At 47.7% G+C, this 17,282-nt stretch overlaps 1 protein-coding gene across 1 annotated transcript in view; it reads left to right on the top strand.

Annotated features, from left to right (window-relative positions):
- ITGA9 (integrin subunit alpha 9) overlaps window positions 1-17,282 on the top strand; it is a 345,274-nt gene that overhangs the window by 276,217 nt on the left and 51,775 nt on the right. Inside the window, 2 exon segments of the mRNA XM_045436561.1 lie at window positions 57-165; window positions 4,998-5,105. Of these exon segments, the coding sequence (XP_045292517.1) occupies window positions 57-165; window positions 4,998-5,105 (217 nt within the window).

Here is a 17,282-nt window from a genome sequence, read left to right as displayed (position 1 = left end):
CCATGGATTGCTTGACCGAGGTTTAGGGTGACGGATTAAATGCTTTCCTCTTTCAGAATCATGTCTCCAACCTCCTTTGTGTACGGCGAGTCTGTGGATGCGTCCAACTTCATTCAGCTGGATGACACGGAGTGTCACTTTCAGCCCCTCAACATCACCCTTCAGGTACCCACCCCTGGAGACGGTCTCTGTCACTGAGGGCCCACGGAAGGGCCCATGAGATGGATCTTCTGCTGAAAAACAGCTAAAGAACTAGGCTCTTTCCAAGAGAAATTGTCCCAGCCTGCTTGGCTAGAGTGTAGTGTGTGTGTGGCCGGGGAAGGTGGGGGGGGGGGGGGCTGTTTCCCGTAACCACGCAGAATTAATCCCTTCCCTGTCTGCTGTATAGACCCCTCTGCTTTTCAACACTTGGAAGGAGAACTGTGTGATAAACCCCAGCTTTCCCCAAGAAGGCCTCTGGCCAGCATCCCAACCCAACTGGCCCCAAAGGATCCCTTTGAGTTCTCCATCATTATTCAGCTTATGGGGAGGGCAGCCCCCAGCATTTGCTTTGTCCCCTTTTTCCTGGGGTTCTTCATGCTGACTCGGCCTGAAGGGACAGGGACAGCCATTCACAAGTGCTGTCTTCCAATAGCAAAGTGGTGTGAGAATGTGTAAGCTCCCCACGGGAAGCAGCGTGCTGCTCCCTCACGGAGCCGTGGCTGGCTCTCCCTGGTCATAGAAGCACCATTTTCAGCAGGTCCACCCGGTGTGGACCCTGGACATCATAAGGAACACCATTCCTTCTCTAGACCAGGGTGGGCAAACATCTTCTGCCAGGGGCCAGCAGGTAAGGATTTTAGGTTTTGTGGGCCACGCAGTGTCTGTGTGTGTGTGTGTGTGTGTGTGTGTGTGTATTTCCCAATTATTTGAAAGTGTAAAACCATTCTGAGCTTGCAGCCCATGCCAAAAACAGGTGGCAGGCCAGATTTGGCCTACAGGCCAGTTTGCCGACCCTCATTGTGAAGTATAAATTCTCAGGCCAGCACTGTTCAACATGAACATCTTTGTGTGTTAAGCTAGAGGGACCTCGGCCTCATCCAGTCCATTCTCCTCAGTTGGCAAACACTGGTCAGGCTCTGACGGGACAACCCCGTGTGGCCAAGCCCCCTGCCAGGAGCTGTGGCTGAAGTGAAGGGAGATGAACCTGGCTGACCCATGGTGCACTGGAATCTACAGCCCACATCTCTCCATTCCAGCTCCTAGAGCTGTCCCCGGCCTCTACCCGTTCGTCCCCATAGAGAAGATGGTTTTCCGGTCTGGCATCGACTGCCATGACCAATAATTACTATTTTCTTTCCCCGTGGCCACTCCGAGGTGGACTGAAGAGATGAGAAATAATCATGGGGTGTGGGTCTAGAGAACGAGGTGGTGAAACATTTGTGGGATCTCCCAGACAATGGTCTTCCTCTCTCTAAAGTGTTGTCCCAGCGAAGAGACCTCTAAAACCGTGATGAGGGATGCCTGTTCCCAGCTCAGAGAGGAGGTGCTTCCTGACCAGCTAAGCCCCTACTGTCACACGCTGTGCTTAGTTTCCAGGGAAAAGGGGAGGATGGGGTTAGACCTGCTTTCGAAGCCTCACAGTGATTGCTGTGAGTAGGACCTCTGTGTTTCTGAATTGCTTCTCAGAATTAGTTTATCTTTCTCCATTGCTTTTTGTAATTGGATGGAAAACAGATAAAGACCAGATGGAGTGATTTCGTTCACTTAAATCACTTTAATTACGTACCCACTCTTAGCGGTAAGTTTTGGAGGTGTCTTACAACAAAAGATACAGTCCAGAAAATGATTCAGAAGGGTTCACGTGACGCACACCATTAATGAAGAGGGTGTAGGTGTTAAGAGAGAAGACAAGAGTCGGAGTTATACTGAAGATCCAAAAGTGTTCTTATCACCCTCTAAAATGAAAGAAGGAAAGAAAGATCAATGCATCTGAGGGCATGTGGTTAAGTCGTGTTTCTCTGAAGGCATTTTTGCAGGGAGCTTAAAGTTTGGTATTCAAGCAAAAAGCTTTCTTCACATCTGACCCGACATAGGATACAGGCTGGAGAAGGGGGCCAGGAGTGAGTGGCTGGGCCGTGCCCCTTAGATAAATCTCTTGATTAGCAGTTGCCTGAGGAAGTACACGGCATTCCGTTCAGGATTAGGGGAGCTGACTGAGTCCGAAAGATGGATAGCGTGTGTCGTCGATTAGAAGGCGATCCTCTTGTGTCAGCAAAGCTGACAGTTTCCTTGAGGGTGCTCTGGTGACTCATCTTTCTGATCTAATCGTCACTATTATGACTGAAATGTAGGAAGGCCACCGACCAGGCTGATGGTCCTAATGACCAAGGAACGGAGCTAGTGGGGGAGGGTAAGATCAGGAATGTGGATAAATCTGTTCCGTATTTCCTTATTCTGGCAGCATCGCTCCTGAGGAAGGGCATAAGACTTTCCGTATAGCGTGGTCTTTCTGTCTTTTCCAAAGCTATTATTCAACAAGCTACTAATTGTTTAAAGACTTCACTGCGGATGCAGACAGGTGAAAGGCAGAAATACTAGCCTTGGGCCTGCCTTCTGCCTTCCATCAAACTTTTCTTAACAGGAACACAATCATCTGTTGAGCCCTGATAGGCTGTCTTTTTTTCATCGAGAGTTCATCATTTTTCTCACCTGAAAAATAATGGTGGAAAAGAACACATCTACTGCACGAGAACATTGGCGGAGAATCCAAGCTTAAGGCGTTTGTTAAAAAATAACCGTGGTAACACGGGGCCCTCTCACCCGTCCTGCGGTAGTGAGTGAACTAGCACAGAGCAAAACCACTTTCTTCTTCCCCCCCCCCCCCACCCCTGCCTCATGCTTCTCATCGGGATTCCCTCAGACAAGTCAATAACTGTCTTTTCAATTCTGCGCACTCATGTTTCACTTCCAATTCGTTCCTTCAGTTGTGGTTAGATACTCCTTCCTTTTCTTGCGTCTTGGGGCGGTTGTCTTTGGTGGATTTTGTTCTTTTGGAATCAAGAGCTGGCAAGGACTGCCCCTCCCCTCCGTCATGTCCCTGCGCTTTGAAGCAGAACCAACTACTGCAGAAACAATGAGCACGCGGTTTTCTAGGGACGAGCTGGCTGGAGCTCGATCCTGAGACGTCCTGTCGGTGTCTGCAGACCTGGCCAGATTTCCCTTCCCCTCCCGGCTCTGCCCTTCTGACCCCAACTTCAGAGACGCCTTGAATCCCCGAGTTCTGTCTCTAGTCCCCAGGCCCCAGAGCAGCCTTTAGCTGCTTCTCTCTCTTGATTCTACCCATGTTTTGGTTTTTTTAAAGCAATAACATCTTTATCGAGATACCGTTTTTCTGCCGTGAAGTTCACCCGTTTAAAGTGTGCAGTTTATGGATTTTTAGCGTGTTTACAGAATCGTGCAACCATCACTGTCACCTAATTTTAGACCATTTTCGTCACCCCCCGAAAAGGAGCTCCACAGTCTTGAGCAGTCACTCCCCGTGTTGGCGTTTCTGTTGCCGCTGTAAGAAATGACCACAAACTCGGTGGCTGAGAACAACACAAATGCATTACCGTACAGTTCTAGAGGGTCAGAAGTTCAAAATGGGTCTCATCGGGCAAAAATCAAGGTGCCAGCAGGGCTCTGTTCCTTTCTGAAGCCACGAGGGGAAAATCTGTCTTACTTTTTCCGGCTTCTACGGGCTGCTGCATTCTTTGACTCATGGTCCCCTTCATCTTCAAAGCCGGCAATGGCCAGCTGCGTCTTTCTCAAAGTTCACCTCCCTGATTCTGACCGTCTCCCTCTTCCCTGTATTAAGGACCCTTGTGGTTACATTACACCCACCTGGATAGTCCAACGTACTCTCTTCATTTTAAGGGACACTGATTAGCAACCTTAGATCCCCCTTGCCATATAGCGTGTTCACGATTTGGTTCCTTGGATTTGGGGACAGGGACGTCTCGGGAGGCCATTCTTCTGCCTGCCGCATTTCCCGTATCCCGGCCCCAGGCAACCACTAATCTACCTTCTGTCTCTACACCTCTATCCATCTTTTTTATTCTCCTTCATACTCCGTTTTTGCCTTGACTTCCATTCTCGACCTTTCCTCCATCCCCTTTCCCTTATCTGTCTCTTTGCGGCCACCGTCTTTCCTCTCATTTCTTAGGACATGATGCGCTTCTGGAGACAGAAAACAGGACTATCAGGAGGGTGGGAGGATAAAGTTTTGCAGGACCAAATGCTGGGGCAGAAAAGAGGTACACAGATGTCCTCAAACAGGATGAGCAAGAGATCAGCTGTAAGTTATGGAGAAACCTGATCAGCTGGGGGGTGTAGTAAGAACAGCCCTTTCTGTAAGTTACATCATTTGGTTTGGGGAAAATTCACTTCGTCTTCTCTGTTACCTCAAACTGTAAAAGCAGGACTTGGACCAGATCAGTGCTTCTGAAACTACAGTTCCTGGGCCAGTAGCGTCAGCATCTTCTGGGAACTTACTAGAAGTCCGTAAATCCCCTCACAACAACACCACCACCACCCCCCCCCCCCACCAGCAGATCTACTGCAGAAACTCTGGGCACGACTCTCCCCCAGTATATGTTTTAACAAGCCCATCTGGTTTTTCTGATGTACATTAAAGTTTGAGAACCACGGGACTAGACTATGTTTATATTCCCACCAAGTGTAATAGCCGATGAGTAATTCCTAGGTATGTAAAAGGAAATATGATTTTTAGCAGGAAGAAGACAAAGACATGCTGAAAGGGAACAAGGTAATTTGGAAGTTTGGGGGGTTTAAAATGTGTATTAGGCGGATTTCTGTTTCATTAAAACCTGCCATTATTCAATATCTCAGATCACTTGAAGTCATGACCTTTTAGATCCCAAACCCTACAGTCTCTGTGGGAGTATCTGCTGCATGCCATGAAACGAAGATCTGTATTTCTATTAAAACTCACTGTGTGTGTCTCACACCCACAGGTCTATAATACTGGGCCAAGCACCCTTCCTGGGTCATCTGTCAGTATCACTTTCCCCAATCGACTGTCATCTGGAGGTGCAGAAATGTTTCATGTCCAGGAGATGATGGTGAGTTCTCGCTTATTGTCACTGTTGCCTTCAGATTCGAACTAGCCCATCCACATTTTGCCTTCTGCCCCGAGGACCCAGAAAGTTTAGCTCATTCCAACCTTTAGAAACATACCTGGAGAAGCCGGGGACCCTCAACACCTGAATTTCTGCATTGGGACAGTTTGGTTAATGCCATAAGACGTCTCTGGGGATGGGGAAGGGTTGATTATGAACATGACTTCTGGGATAGACTTTTCTGGTTCTGGAAACTCCTGGCAACCTTAGGTGTGGCTAAGGCTACATTTTTCTGTGGGGAAGATCCACAGCATTCATGAAGATTCTCAAGGGGTCACCGAGGCCTGGGGGATGAAGGCTTAGTTCCTAAGACAGGTGTAGATTGAAACTGACATTTATGTACAGAATGTGTAGTTCTACTTGATTCTATGTCAACTGTCGATTTTATCTCAAGGGGAAGTTTGACAGCTAGTATGTGATCATCCCTCTCACCTCCTTGAAATGGTCTCCTTGGTTCCTCCTTTCTCACTGGCTTTTCTCCTCATCCCCCCAACATCTGTAGGGCTCGGGGTCAATCTCAGAGACCTCACCCAGACTCGTGGCTTTGTATTCAATGTGTGCTGATGACATCCAGCCCAGACTTCTCCCTTGAAATCCAGACTTTAATGGTTAACTGCCTTCAGGCCATCTCTATCTAGATGCCTGACAGGAATCTCAATCTTCTCCAAAACTGTGGTCTTCTCAGTGGTCCCCTTCCAAATCTGCTGCTCCCACAGCCTTCCCCATCTTTGCAAATGGCTACTCAGTCTCTCCAGTGATTCAGATCAAAGACCTTGGATCATCCTTGACGCCTCTCTTCCCATACTTCCCTTCTGATCCGCCAGCAACTCTAATGTCTCCACCTTCACACAATGTTACCGCGTGTTATACCTCCACTGCCAGCTCGCAGGCACCATCATCTGTCTTCAGTTATCGCAGTAGCCCCTCACTTGTGTCCCTGCTTCCTTCTGGGCCCCCCTGCAGTCTGTTCCTGGCCCGGCAGCAGAGCGAGCCTCCCAAAATGTGGGTCAGGTCATCTTAATCCAATGGCTTACCCACCCCCAAATTTTCCGGCACCCCAGCTGGCCCACAGTCTGTCTCCTGTCGCTCTGTGACCTCAGTTCCTCCTCCTTGACCGCTCTCTCCACTCCTGCCACACTGTCCCTTGCTGGTCCTAGAGCACACCAGACACTTTCCTACCTCCAGAACTTGCCCTTGACCTTCCCTCTACCCAGATACCCTTCCCCCAGGGAGCCACATGACCTCCAGCTTACCTCCTTCAGCTGTGTGCTCAAATACCACCTGCCCAGTGACACCCTCCCTGGCCGGCCTTGGTCCCGCCACTCCTCGTGCCCTTTTCCTGCTCATTCTTCACTGTCACCTTCATCACCAGCTGACATCCCATGTGTTTTCATGTTTGACCAGTTTATCTGCCTCCTCCTGGCCCCCTACAGTATAAGGACGAGGGTTTCTCTCTGCTCACTGCGATATCTCCAGACCCTAGTACGATGCTTGGCATGTAATATATGCTCAACGAATATCTGTGGGCTGAAAGAAAAATCTACAGTCTGAAACAGAGTTGTTCACTCTGTCCACATGAATTCAGGAAGAGAGCCATACTGTTCAAAACTGCCTCAGGCTGATTCAGTCTGAAGTGGCTGGGTGTGAGGGGGGACCCTTCCTGGGAAGGACCGGGGCAGGATGCTCAAGTGAGTCAAGGCATGCCGTCACATTGAGGGAGTCACGGAATCATTGCTCTTCACGCGGGCACGCGAGGGACATAGCTCTAGCCAGACGAAGGGACGGTCTCTCCGCCGAGAGCTTGAAAACTGGGGTAGCAAGGCCCACCACATGTCACACATCTGAGCCGACAGTTGAAGCAGACGCTGCCCAACAGGTGTGGAAAGCGTCATGTGATGGTGACAGCAGTACCTGGCATCTCGGTCCGCTTGGGTCTTTGTGGCCTGAAAACCCGGACCGTGTGAAGCGTCGAACGTAGAACAGGTCGCCCCGTCCCGAGTTGCCTGCTTGGTCATTTCCTTCCCTCATGATATTCCATTCCTGTTCCGTGAAGGGCCCACGTCTGTGAGCTCTGCTGACACAGAAGAAAAGAGCCCACGTTCCTTCCCAGCGGTGTGCCGTGGCTTGAACCCGGCGTAAGGTCACGCGTGCTCTTGTCTACCCCCTTAAATATTATCAGTCATACCCACCACTCCACCTATTCCCCCGGGCCCAGGAGCGTTTTCCTCTTCAGCGTGCCCTGAGAGTTGTCGGCAGAAACGTCTGTAGGGTGGCAGAGAGAACTTTTTTCTTCATAGACAGAATTATTTATTGACCGAAACAGGAAATTTAAGGCACTCAGTTTCTGAGAGGATCTCAGAACCAACTACACCCCTCTTTCTCTTGACTAATCATTGGACCAAGGAGGAGCCACTGGGACGGACTTTGGAACACATTTATAAATAGCTGGCTTGCCTGGGAGGCGTGAGACATGGTTTTCCTGAAGGTCTGCAGAACTGCACGGCTGTTAGTGTGGCTGAGTGGACGCTCAAAAGCCCACGTGGTGTCAGCTGGCCTCATTCCACCGTTGGAGTCCTCAGAAGCAAACCCGTTCGATGTTCAAGGCCGTATTTAGAATTTTCACGAAGTCTGTAACAGAATCCGCAAGGATGGCCAAGCCTCCCGTTGGATACGCCAACCCGTGGTCAGAGGCTTACGGCCTTTTCATGGTATGGAAAACCCAACTCACTGGCCGACCTCGCTAAGCAGGTAGTGAAGCACCTCGTTCCCGTGAACAGTCAGGGCTGGATTACGACGACCCTGGTAATGTAAAGGCGATGCAGTGGTGAGGCGAGGGTCCCCGGGTACCTGTTTCAGAGGCCGATGGGCAGGACATCCTCTGCCCTGAAGCCCTCGGGGCTGAGAGCAAGGGCGTCCTGTTCTGAGGCAAGCTCAGCGTGTCCCCAGCTTCAGCCCCTCCCTTTCTCAGCAGAGCCCGAGAATGCTCCCTGGGACAGGTGTGGCCCCTAAAGCTCATGGCGTTCTATATATTGGCCCTCCAGGACTGCGAGTGGAGTAGGGATTTCATTTGGGAGATTTGGGTGGCGTCGTGCAAGTGGAACTCACCCATTTGGGGAGAAACCGGCCCGCGTTTCCTGTACCGCACAGGAGGCAACTCTACGGCCTGGTGGCATCCCCTCCCCAGGCCACCTCCATTTCCCAGCCTGGGACGGCTGAGCGGCCAGCCGCCAGCTACGGTTAAGCCAACCGAAGCACCCTCTTGGGGGAGGGCCCTCCGTCATCCCTCCCCACACCCTGTGGGACCCTCAGATTGTTTCCAACATTGCCCTCACTATCTGTTTTGCCTGTGGTCGCCATCCACGTAGAATGCTAAGGGTGGGCGTGCCGTCCCCATGGGCACTGGACCATCACCCCACCTCTGGCCCTGAGCCTGTGGCACAGTTTTCCAGCTGTTGGCTCAGAATTCATTCAGGAGCGTCTGGGCGGCTCAGTCGGTTAAGCATCTGACTCTTGATTTCGGCTCAGGTCACAATCTCACAGTCGTGAGTTTGAGCCCCACTTATGGGCTGTGTGCTGGGCGTGGAGCCTGCTTAAGATTCTCTTTCCCTTTCTCTCTGCCCCTCCCCTCCTCGATCTCTCAAAATAAATAAAGAAACATAAAAAAATAATAATGACTCAGGGACATCTGGGTGACTCAATAGGTTAAGCATCCGACTCTTGATTTCAACTCAGGTCACGATCTCACAGTTTGTAAGATTGAGCCCCAACATCAGGCTCCACACTGACAGTGCAGACACTGTTTGGGATTCTCTCTCTCTCCCTCTCTCTCTCTCTCTGCCTCTCCCTGCTCTCTCTTTCAAAAATAAATAAATAAACATGAAAAAACGGCTTAAAAAATAGTAATTCGTTCAGGCCCGTCTGGGGCTAGAGCTATGATCCCTGGGCAGGACAGACCTGCCTCTAGGTTTCACCAAAGACTCTGTGTTTTCCCAGAGGGTTTCTTAAGGTCCAGCTGCTGCGAGTGGAGTGTGGCTTTGCTCATGTGGGAGAGATTTTTCTAGGGAGCCTAAGGAAGCGTGACCCCTTCATACTCCCCGCTGTGGTTCATGATCTTTCCTTGTAGCAAATGTTCTAAGCCCCTCCACTCTGCTTGTGTTCTATTTAGAAATAGAGCCACGGTGGTGGTCCGACGAAAGACTTAATTTCCACTGCCTCCCACCCATCAGCGTTGTGCGGTGCCCTGTGGGGACACACTGACTTCTCACAGCACAGCAAAAGTGTGGGTGAGCCGCGGTGAGCACGGTATCCACCAGGAAGCCAAGGTGCAATAACCATGAAAGAGAGTGAGAGGGAAAGAACATCAGACTTCTCTGGACCATCTAAAATAAAATCATCGCAGGGATGCCTGGGTAGTTGGTTGAGCATCTGACTCTCTCTCTCTCTCTCTCTCTCTCTCTCTCTCTCTCTCCTCCCCCCCACTCACACATGTGCACACTCCCTCTCTCTTTCCTAAATACACACATACATACATACATCTATACCATGGCAGACAATAAGTCATTCTGGGTTTCTTCTGCAAACACTGGCGGAAAAAGTACCTATTATGTGCCAGGCTCTGCTAAGAGGAATAAGTCACTCAGCACTTCCGGAAATTCAGACTTGCAGGAGACTGACCTAGGAAATGTCACTGCAATACCATGTGCCAGATGCATGGAGGCATGCCCAGACCCAGGCACGTGGTACAAAGGTGCAAATCCCACCTTGGGAAGGGCAAAGGAAACGCAGACTCTTTGAGTCAGGGCTGAGAGGATGTGTGGTTGTTCACCAGGAGAACACGTGAAGGGGAGAACTTTCCAGACGGGGAAAGGTCACCAGTTGTATGTGTACAATGGAGGCAGTATCGGATTCTCTGTTCTCTGTGCCTGGTCTTATACAGAATTGGCAAAGGTAGCTGTTTTCTACACCTTCTCCAGAGCATACTGCAGACAGATACCTGGGCAGTGTGATAGGAAGTCATTTCCTGTGACAGTTGGTAAGTTAATCATTCCTTCTGGGGTGCCTCATTTCTGTGTACTTGTGGATCACTCCATCTCTCCTGACCTAGGAATGGGAAAGGCCAAGCCACTTGCCACCAGAGGCTGTCAAACCACACGTCATGGATGTTGCCAATAAATGACCTGTGGACAGTGGCTTCTGTGGGCCAGACAGCCCTTGTGAGGCAAGCGTTTGCTCCTTAGAGAAAGTTCCTATTGGAAGTGAGGACATAACCTCTCATACAGCTTGATGGGAATTGGCCTGGAAAATGTAATGGCTTTCACTTTGGTGTAGTCTGTCTACACAGACAAGCCTTTTAGCAGAGCCCCTAGGCACGGGCCTCAGAGAAGCTAAGTTAGCACATAGGTTACAAGCATTATGGCTTATGAAGGGGCGACCATTTGAACTTGGGTGGTGGTCCCACTCCAGAGTTAAGTTTTACTCACAATGTATGAAGTTCAAGGACAGGGATGGGAGGTTTGTCTCAGGATTCAAGTTTTATTTGCTGACACTGAAAACCTATGTGTGTGCAGCTTTCTGATGCTGGAAGTGGGGGCTTTGGGGTTTGGCTCTTGTAAAAATGCAAGATGGAAGAAAGTCAGACATGACAGTTTACAGAGAATAAAGGGCTGGAACCGTATGCTAGGTGAAAGCCTGGGTCTTTCAAAGAACTCTAGTGTTAATCTAGAGACACTGAGTACGCATTCCATTCTTTGTTCCTCCCACAAAACCATCTGAAAAGGTTTACCTCTCTGGCCAGCTCTGTCCTTGCTTTGGGACAGCTATTCTGAAGAACTGACCTGATTTCCAGGAGGTAAAAGAATGTGGAAATAAGGGATGATTTTCTGAGGAGACACATCAATAACTTTGCCATAGGGCATCGTTAGGATGTTGACATCAATATGATATTAATAACTAGTATCCATTAAAATATATCGAAGTTGGGGCGCCTGGGTCGCGCAGTCGGTTAAGCGTCCGACTTCAGCCAGGTCGCGATCTCGCGGTCCGTGAGTTCGAGCCCCGCGTCGGGCTCTGGGCTGATGGCTCAGAGCCTGGAGCCTGTTTCCGATTCTGTGTCTCCCTCTCTCTCTGCCCCTCCCCCGTTCATGCTCTGTCTCTCTCTGTCCCAAAAATAAATAAACGTTGAAAAAAAAAATTAAAATATATCGAAGTAAATTATAAACCCCCTCCAACCCTGTCCCTGCAGACACATCAGACGGGACTGCCCATGATCTAATTTCTACCAGAATGAGTCAGTTGATATGGGAGCTTCACCTGACTTGTGATGAGTCTATATCCCTATAAAGGAAAGATGTACCTGATACATCAGTGCAGAAGCTTAAACTTAGAAATGGAGGACTGAATTGCTTTCCCCTAGAATGATCTGGAAAAGCTTCTTTTTTTTTTTTTAATGTTTATTTATTTTTGGCAGGGACAGAGTGTGAACAGGGGAGGGGCAGAGAGAGAGAGAGACACGGAAGCAGAGGCAGGCTCCAAGCTCCGAGCTGTCAGCACAGAGCCTGACATGGGGCTCAGACCCACAGACGGCGAGATCATGACCTGAGCTGAAGTCAGACGCTTAACCAACTGAGCCACCCGGGCGCCCCTGGAGAAGCTTCTTAAAAGACGGTGGTGTTGGCACCATTAACTCGATCACATTTAATCAATGACTAAAGAATGAAGAGCTTTCTCCTAAATACCTGACAAGCTAACATACCATTTCCTGCTGTCCTGAGGCTTTCGTGGCCTGTGTTCATGAGCTGTCAAATGTAATCCACATAGCACCTCTACAAGGGGCGGGGGTGGCGGTGGGGTGGGGAGGGTGGTCCTTATCCCAGGTAGAGGAACCAGTCTCAGAGGCTGGCCCAGCGTCTTACACAGCTGGTAAGTCAGAGAGAAGCGTCCGTAATCGGGTCTGTCTGGCTCCAAAGCTCATGTGTTTCCTACTCCAGTGTATTTCACACCCCTCCTCAGAGCATTGCCCAGCCACCAGAGGCAGACTCAATCAGTAGAACGGACAGACGATGAACAGACCACCAGGAAACACTCACTGAATTGCAGCATGTCAACCCCAGGACAGAGAGGCACCAACTGCTGTAAAAAGAAAACCTCATCCCGGACGGTGTAATCGTGATGCCGACAGAATATGGTAGAATGAGCGAGATTGATATCTTCAGAGAGAAGCAAGAAGACAGTGTTTCCGTGAAATAGAGAAGCTCGCGTCTCATACATCTAAAATTTTGATCCCTCAAACAAAAACCTCAGCCTATGAGCTGTGTCGTAGAATGGATGTAAGAGAATAAAGCATCGTGTTGGAAACTGGAGGGGTTTTCCAATAATGTAGCACTAAATGACCCCCAAAATGCCAGTTGAACTTATTCCGTTATTTTATAACAACCTGAAAGGGAGATCCAAATGATCTCAAGATGAGAATGAGAAGGCAGGAAAAATGGAAATGAAAGCAAGTCAAGATTCTCGTCTTGTTTGGGGGAAGAGTTTCTGTACCAATTAGCTCAAGGCTTTGATAAAATAAAAAGTCTAAATACATGAAAGTTTTAGTGATGCCTTAAAAGAATGAAAGCAAAGACACCCAAACCACCAAAGAAGCATTTTAAAAGAACTCATAGGTGCCTGGGTGGCTCAGTCAGTTAAGCGTCTGACTCTTGATTTTGGCTCAGGTCACGATCTCATGGTCGCGAGATTGAGCCCCTCATCTGGCTCTGTGCTGAGTGTGGGGCCTGCTCAAGATTCTCTTCCTCCCTCTCCCTCTGTCCCTGCCCCCTCTCATGCACACTTTCTCTAAAAATAAAAAATTTTTTAAAAACTCACTAATAGGAGCGCCTGGGTGGCGCAGTCGGTTAAGCGTCCGACTTCAGCCAGGTCACGATCTCGCGGTCCGTGAGTTCGAGCCCCGCGTCGGGCTCTGGGCTGATGGCTCAGAGCCTGGAGCCTGTTTCCGATTCTGTGTCTCCCTCTCTCTCTGCCCCTCCCCCGTTCATGCTCTGTCTCTCTCTGTCCCAAAAATAAATAAACGTTGAAAAAAAAAAAAAACTCACTAATAAATACATACACATGTTTATATATAATACGATGGCAAGAATAAATCCAAACATATCAATAATCAAAATAACTGTGAATGAAATAAATGCCCTAGTAAATGACAGAGCCTGTCAGGTTAGGGTTTTTTTTTGTTTGTTTTTCTTTTTTTTTTTTTTAATGTTTATTTATTTTTGAGAGAGACAGAGACAGAATACAAGTGGGTTAGGGGCCAACAGAGAGGGAGACACAGAATCTGAAGCAGGATCCAGGCTCCGAGCTGTCAGCACAGAGCCCAACACGGGGCTTGAACTCACAGCTGTGAGATCGTGACCTGAGGACCTGAGCCAAAGTCGGACACTCAACTGACTGAGCCACCCAGTCGCCCTAGGTTAGATTTTTTTTAATCCAAGCGTAAGTTACTTACAAGAGGCACACCTTTAAAATGACCCATAAGGTTGGGCTGCCTGGGTAGCTCAGTCCGTTAGGCTGTGCTGACAGCCTAGAGCGTGGAGCCTGCTTCAGATTCTGTCTCCCTCTCTCTCTCCCTCCCCTGCTCACTCGCTGGCTCTCTCTCTCAAAATAATAAACACTAAAAACATTTAAAAAGAAATGAATAACCTTTATTGTAAGGAAAGAAAGAGACGTATCTCTATGGCAAACAATGTTGCTCACCCCCAGGAAATATAAGGTAATCAACTAACTGGATATGAGGCCTTGTGCATGCGGAAAGTAAAAGCTTGGGGCACGCTTATAAACTGTCTGACCTTGCATTCCTCAAGCCACACACCGGTCCACTGGCTAAGGGTGGAAAAGCCTTACAAGACCCAGGTGGTTATGTACAGCCTCTGGCCAGTCATTGGCTCATCACTAGGCTATGCTGAACCAGGACAACCCCTAGGAAACCAGGCTTAAAAGTAAAACAAATGTAAACAACAACAAAAAAAAAAAAAAAAAAAGAAAGCAGAGACCTCAGAGATTACACATTGCAGAAGACACAGATTCCACAGAATTAGTCCAATCAAGGCACTAAACAAATAAGCAAAACAAAAAAAGTAATGACTACCTCTTCCCAAAGGAGGGTAAGAACTCAGAGTTGCCACAATATTTATCTAAAACTTTCAGTTTAGAAAAATACGTATGTGAAACATGCAAAGAAGAAGGAACAGGGTAAACAGGGCGCAGGGGGAGAAAAGGAATCAATCGAAGCTGCCTTTGAGAAGCCCAGATGTTAGATTTAGTAATCAAGGACTTCAAAGCAGCCATTATAAATATGTTCAGAGAACTAAAAGAAACCATGTTTAAAGAATTAAAGGTAAGTATAATAACAATGACTCATTGGACAAAGAACGTCAGTAAAAGATGGAAATTATAAAAAGAGCCAAACAGAAATTCTGTTCCAAAAATTCCAAAAAATACTTTTCTGGAGTTGAAAGGAAAATAGCTGAAATGAAAAATTCATTAGAGGGGCTCAGTAGCAAATTTGAACTGACAGGGAATCAGCAAACTTGAAGATCAGTAGAAATATCCCATCTGAAGAACAGAAAGGGAAAAAAAATACAAAAAATGAGGGAAGCCTCAGAGACCTGTTAGACATCATAAAGTATACACATAGAAATACTCATAATTGGAGTTCCAGAAGGAGAGGATAGAGAGAAAGAGGCAGAAAAAATATCCAATGAAACAATTGCCCCAAATAGTAGAGATGTTTAGACTCCTTCACAATAAAAGATATGGAGGCAACTGACTCTCCATTTGGAAAGAAGTTACAGAAAACCTCGACCTCACTGGGGGAAAAAAACAGGCAGATTAGAAAGTTATAGGTAAAAAAGGAATATTAGCAGAAAGTACTGAATATTTTCATAATATTTGGATGGGAAAGCTCTTCTTCCTAATCAAATCATAAAATCCAGAACCATTAAAGGAAAGATTGACAGATTTAAATCTATAAAAATGTTAAACTTTTGTGTGATCATAAAACATCCCAAACAAACTAAAAGATTATTTAGGAGAATATATTTGCAACATGGTTGACAGACAAATATGTAAATGTCTTCTTCAGATCAATAAGGAAAAGGCCAAAAATTATAAAAATGGGTGAAGGGATATGAACAGGCAATTCACAGAAGTTTTCATGGCAAATAAACATTAAAAAAAACAAATGCAAATAAGCAATAAACATTAGCCTCACCAGTAATCAGAGCAGTGTAAACTCAAATGAAAACAAGATCCCTCCCCAATTAAACTGGAAAAAATCTAAAAGATTGTTAATATCCATAGTTGGTTAAGATGAGGGAAAATGAGCACTCCTAAATACCATTGGTATGAAAGGCAATCTGATAGGGGCACACGGGTGGCTCAGTTAGTTGAGCGTCCAACTCTTGGTTTTGCCTTGGGTCACGGTTTCATGGTTCATGGGTTTGAGCCATGCACTGGGCTCTGCACTGACAGCGAGGCACCTGCTTGGAATTCTCTGTCTCTCTATCTCTCTCTGTCCCTCCCCCACTCTCTCTCAATATAAGTAAATCGACTTTTAAAAAGCAATTTGACAGTAACCATCAAAATGTAAAATGCGATTACCAGCAATTCCACTTTTAGGAACCTGTGTCAAAATTCTCACATAAATATATCCAGCAGAAACTTCTGTTGGATGGTAGATATGGATGTCATTGTTCTCAGCATGAAAGTAAACCCTTTCTATTTTGGTGAAGTAGCAAATAATATTCCACAAGGATTCTGAGAGGGAGCTGTTAGATTCAGGCTTTAAAAAAGTAGTAATAATAATAACTTTTTGTTAAGAACTTGTTACAGATGAGGCAATATACCAAGTACTTTATCTGGACAAATTAACTTAATATTCATTAGAAATTACCAAGGAAGCAGAGGCATAGGGATGTGCCTAGGTCACAGAGCTGATAAGTGGCTAAGTTAGCGTTCACTTTTTTTTTTTTTTTATGTTTATTTTTGAGAGGGGCGAGGAGGTGCAGCGAGAGCGGGGACAGAGGATCCGAAGCAGGCTCTGTGCCGACGGCAGTGAGCCTGATGTGGGGCTCGAATCCACACACTGTGAGCTCATGACCTGAGCTGAGGTCGGATGCTCAAAGTCAGTATTCACTCTTAACGACCAGACCGTACAGCCACGTGCAAGGCCTTGTGACATCTCTTTGGACGTTAGCATTACCTGGAAGTTAGAACTGTGGTCGGGGAGGTCTCGTGGAGACCTTCATTCAGGGTGGAGGCCCCGAGCTGTCTCGGGAGGTTGTAACGTGATCTTTGCGTGTGAAGGTTTGGCTTGGCGAGTCTGTGTTTCCTGAGAATTCTCTCTCCTTGCTTTTAGCCCTCTGTGGTTTCTCTCCGGTGAAGCCCCAGGCCCCATGTGCCCTTGGCGGTGTCCAGACTGGACATCCAGGACCCTTCGTGTGTGCTTGCTAGCCCTTACCCGGGGGGAGCTTTCTGCCGCAAAGGAAATCACTTAGTTCGAGGGCAACAGCAGTTGGACAGTAACACCGGTTTCTGAAGCCGGCCGGTTGTTAAGGCACATTTTGCAAGAGCGAAGGCCTGGGCTCCATGACTTAGTTACACACGGAGGATAATTGCAAGAAGTCTCCCCTGTGGCAGGCTTGCTGGAGGCCAGAACTTAACTTGTGCACCAGCCAGGTCTGGTGCTCCAAACCAACCCAGCAGATAACCCAACACTGAACCACTCACTTTTTTTTTCAGAGTCTACTACTCTCCTCCATAGTGGACCCATGCTTCTTTTATTCCCCCTTCTCCACTCTCAGCTTTTCTGTTGAAATGCGAGGGCTTATCCTATACCAAACCAGCGTTCATCCGGGGAGGGGCTTTCCTACCAACAAGAATTCAAGGCCTAGAAAGCCCAGGATGCGGAGTCCAGGGGGATGTTCTTCTTCTCCTTGAGGACCTGGTTTGCCATTTGAGGGCTTGTATTAACTTATCTGTGTAACTCTCAGGGACACCCCTGGGGTTCTCTGTAAAAAGATTAACAAGGAGATCTGAATGGTCAAAACCACGTGGTCTAAAACCCTGCGT

Source organism: Leopardus geoffroyi, chromosome C2, assembly GCF_018350155.1.
Source record: "Leopardus geoffroyi isolate Oge1 chromosome C2, O.geoffroyi_Oge1_pat1.0, whole genome shotgun sequence".
Lineage (NCBI taxonomy): Eukaryota > Metazoa > Chordata > Mammalia > Carnivora > Felidae > Leopardus > Leopardus geoffroyi.
The sequence above is the reverse complement of the archived record's forward strand: the minus strand, read 5'-3'. Positions and strand labels throughout refer to the sequence as shown.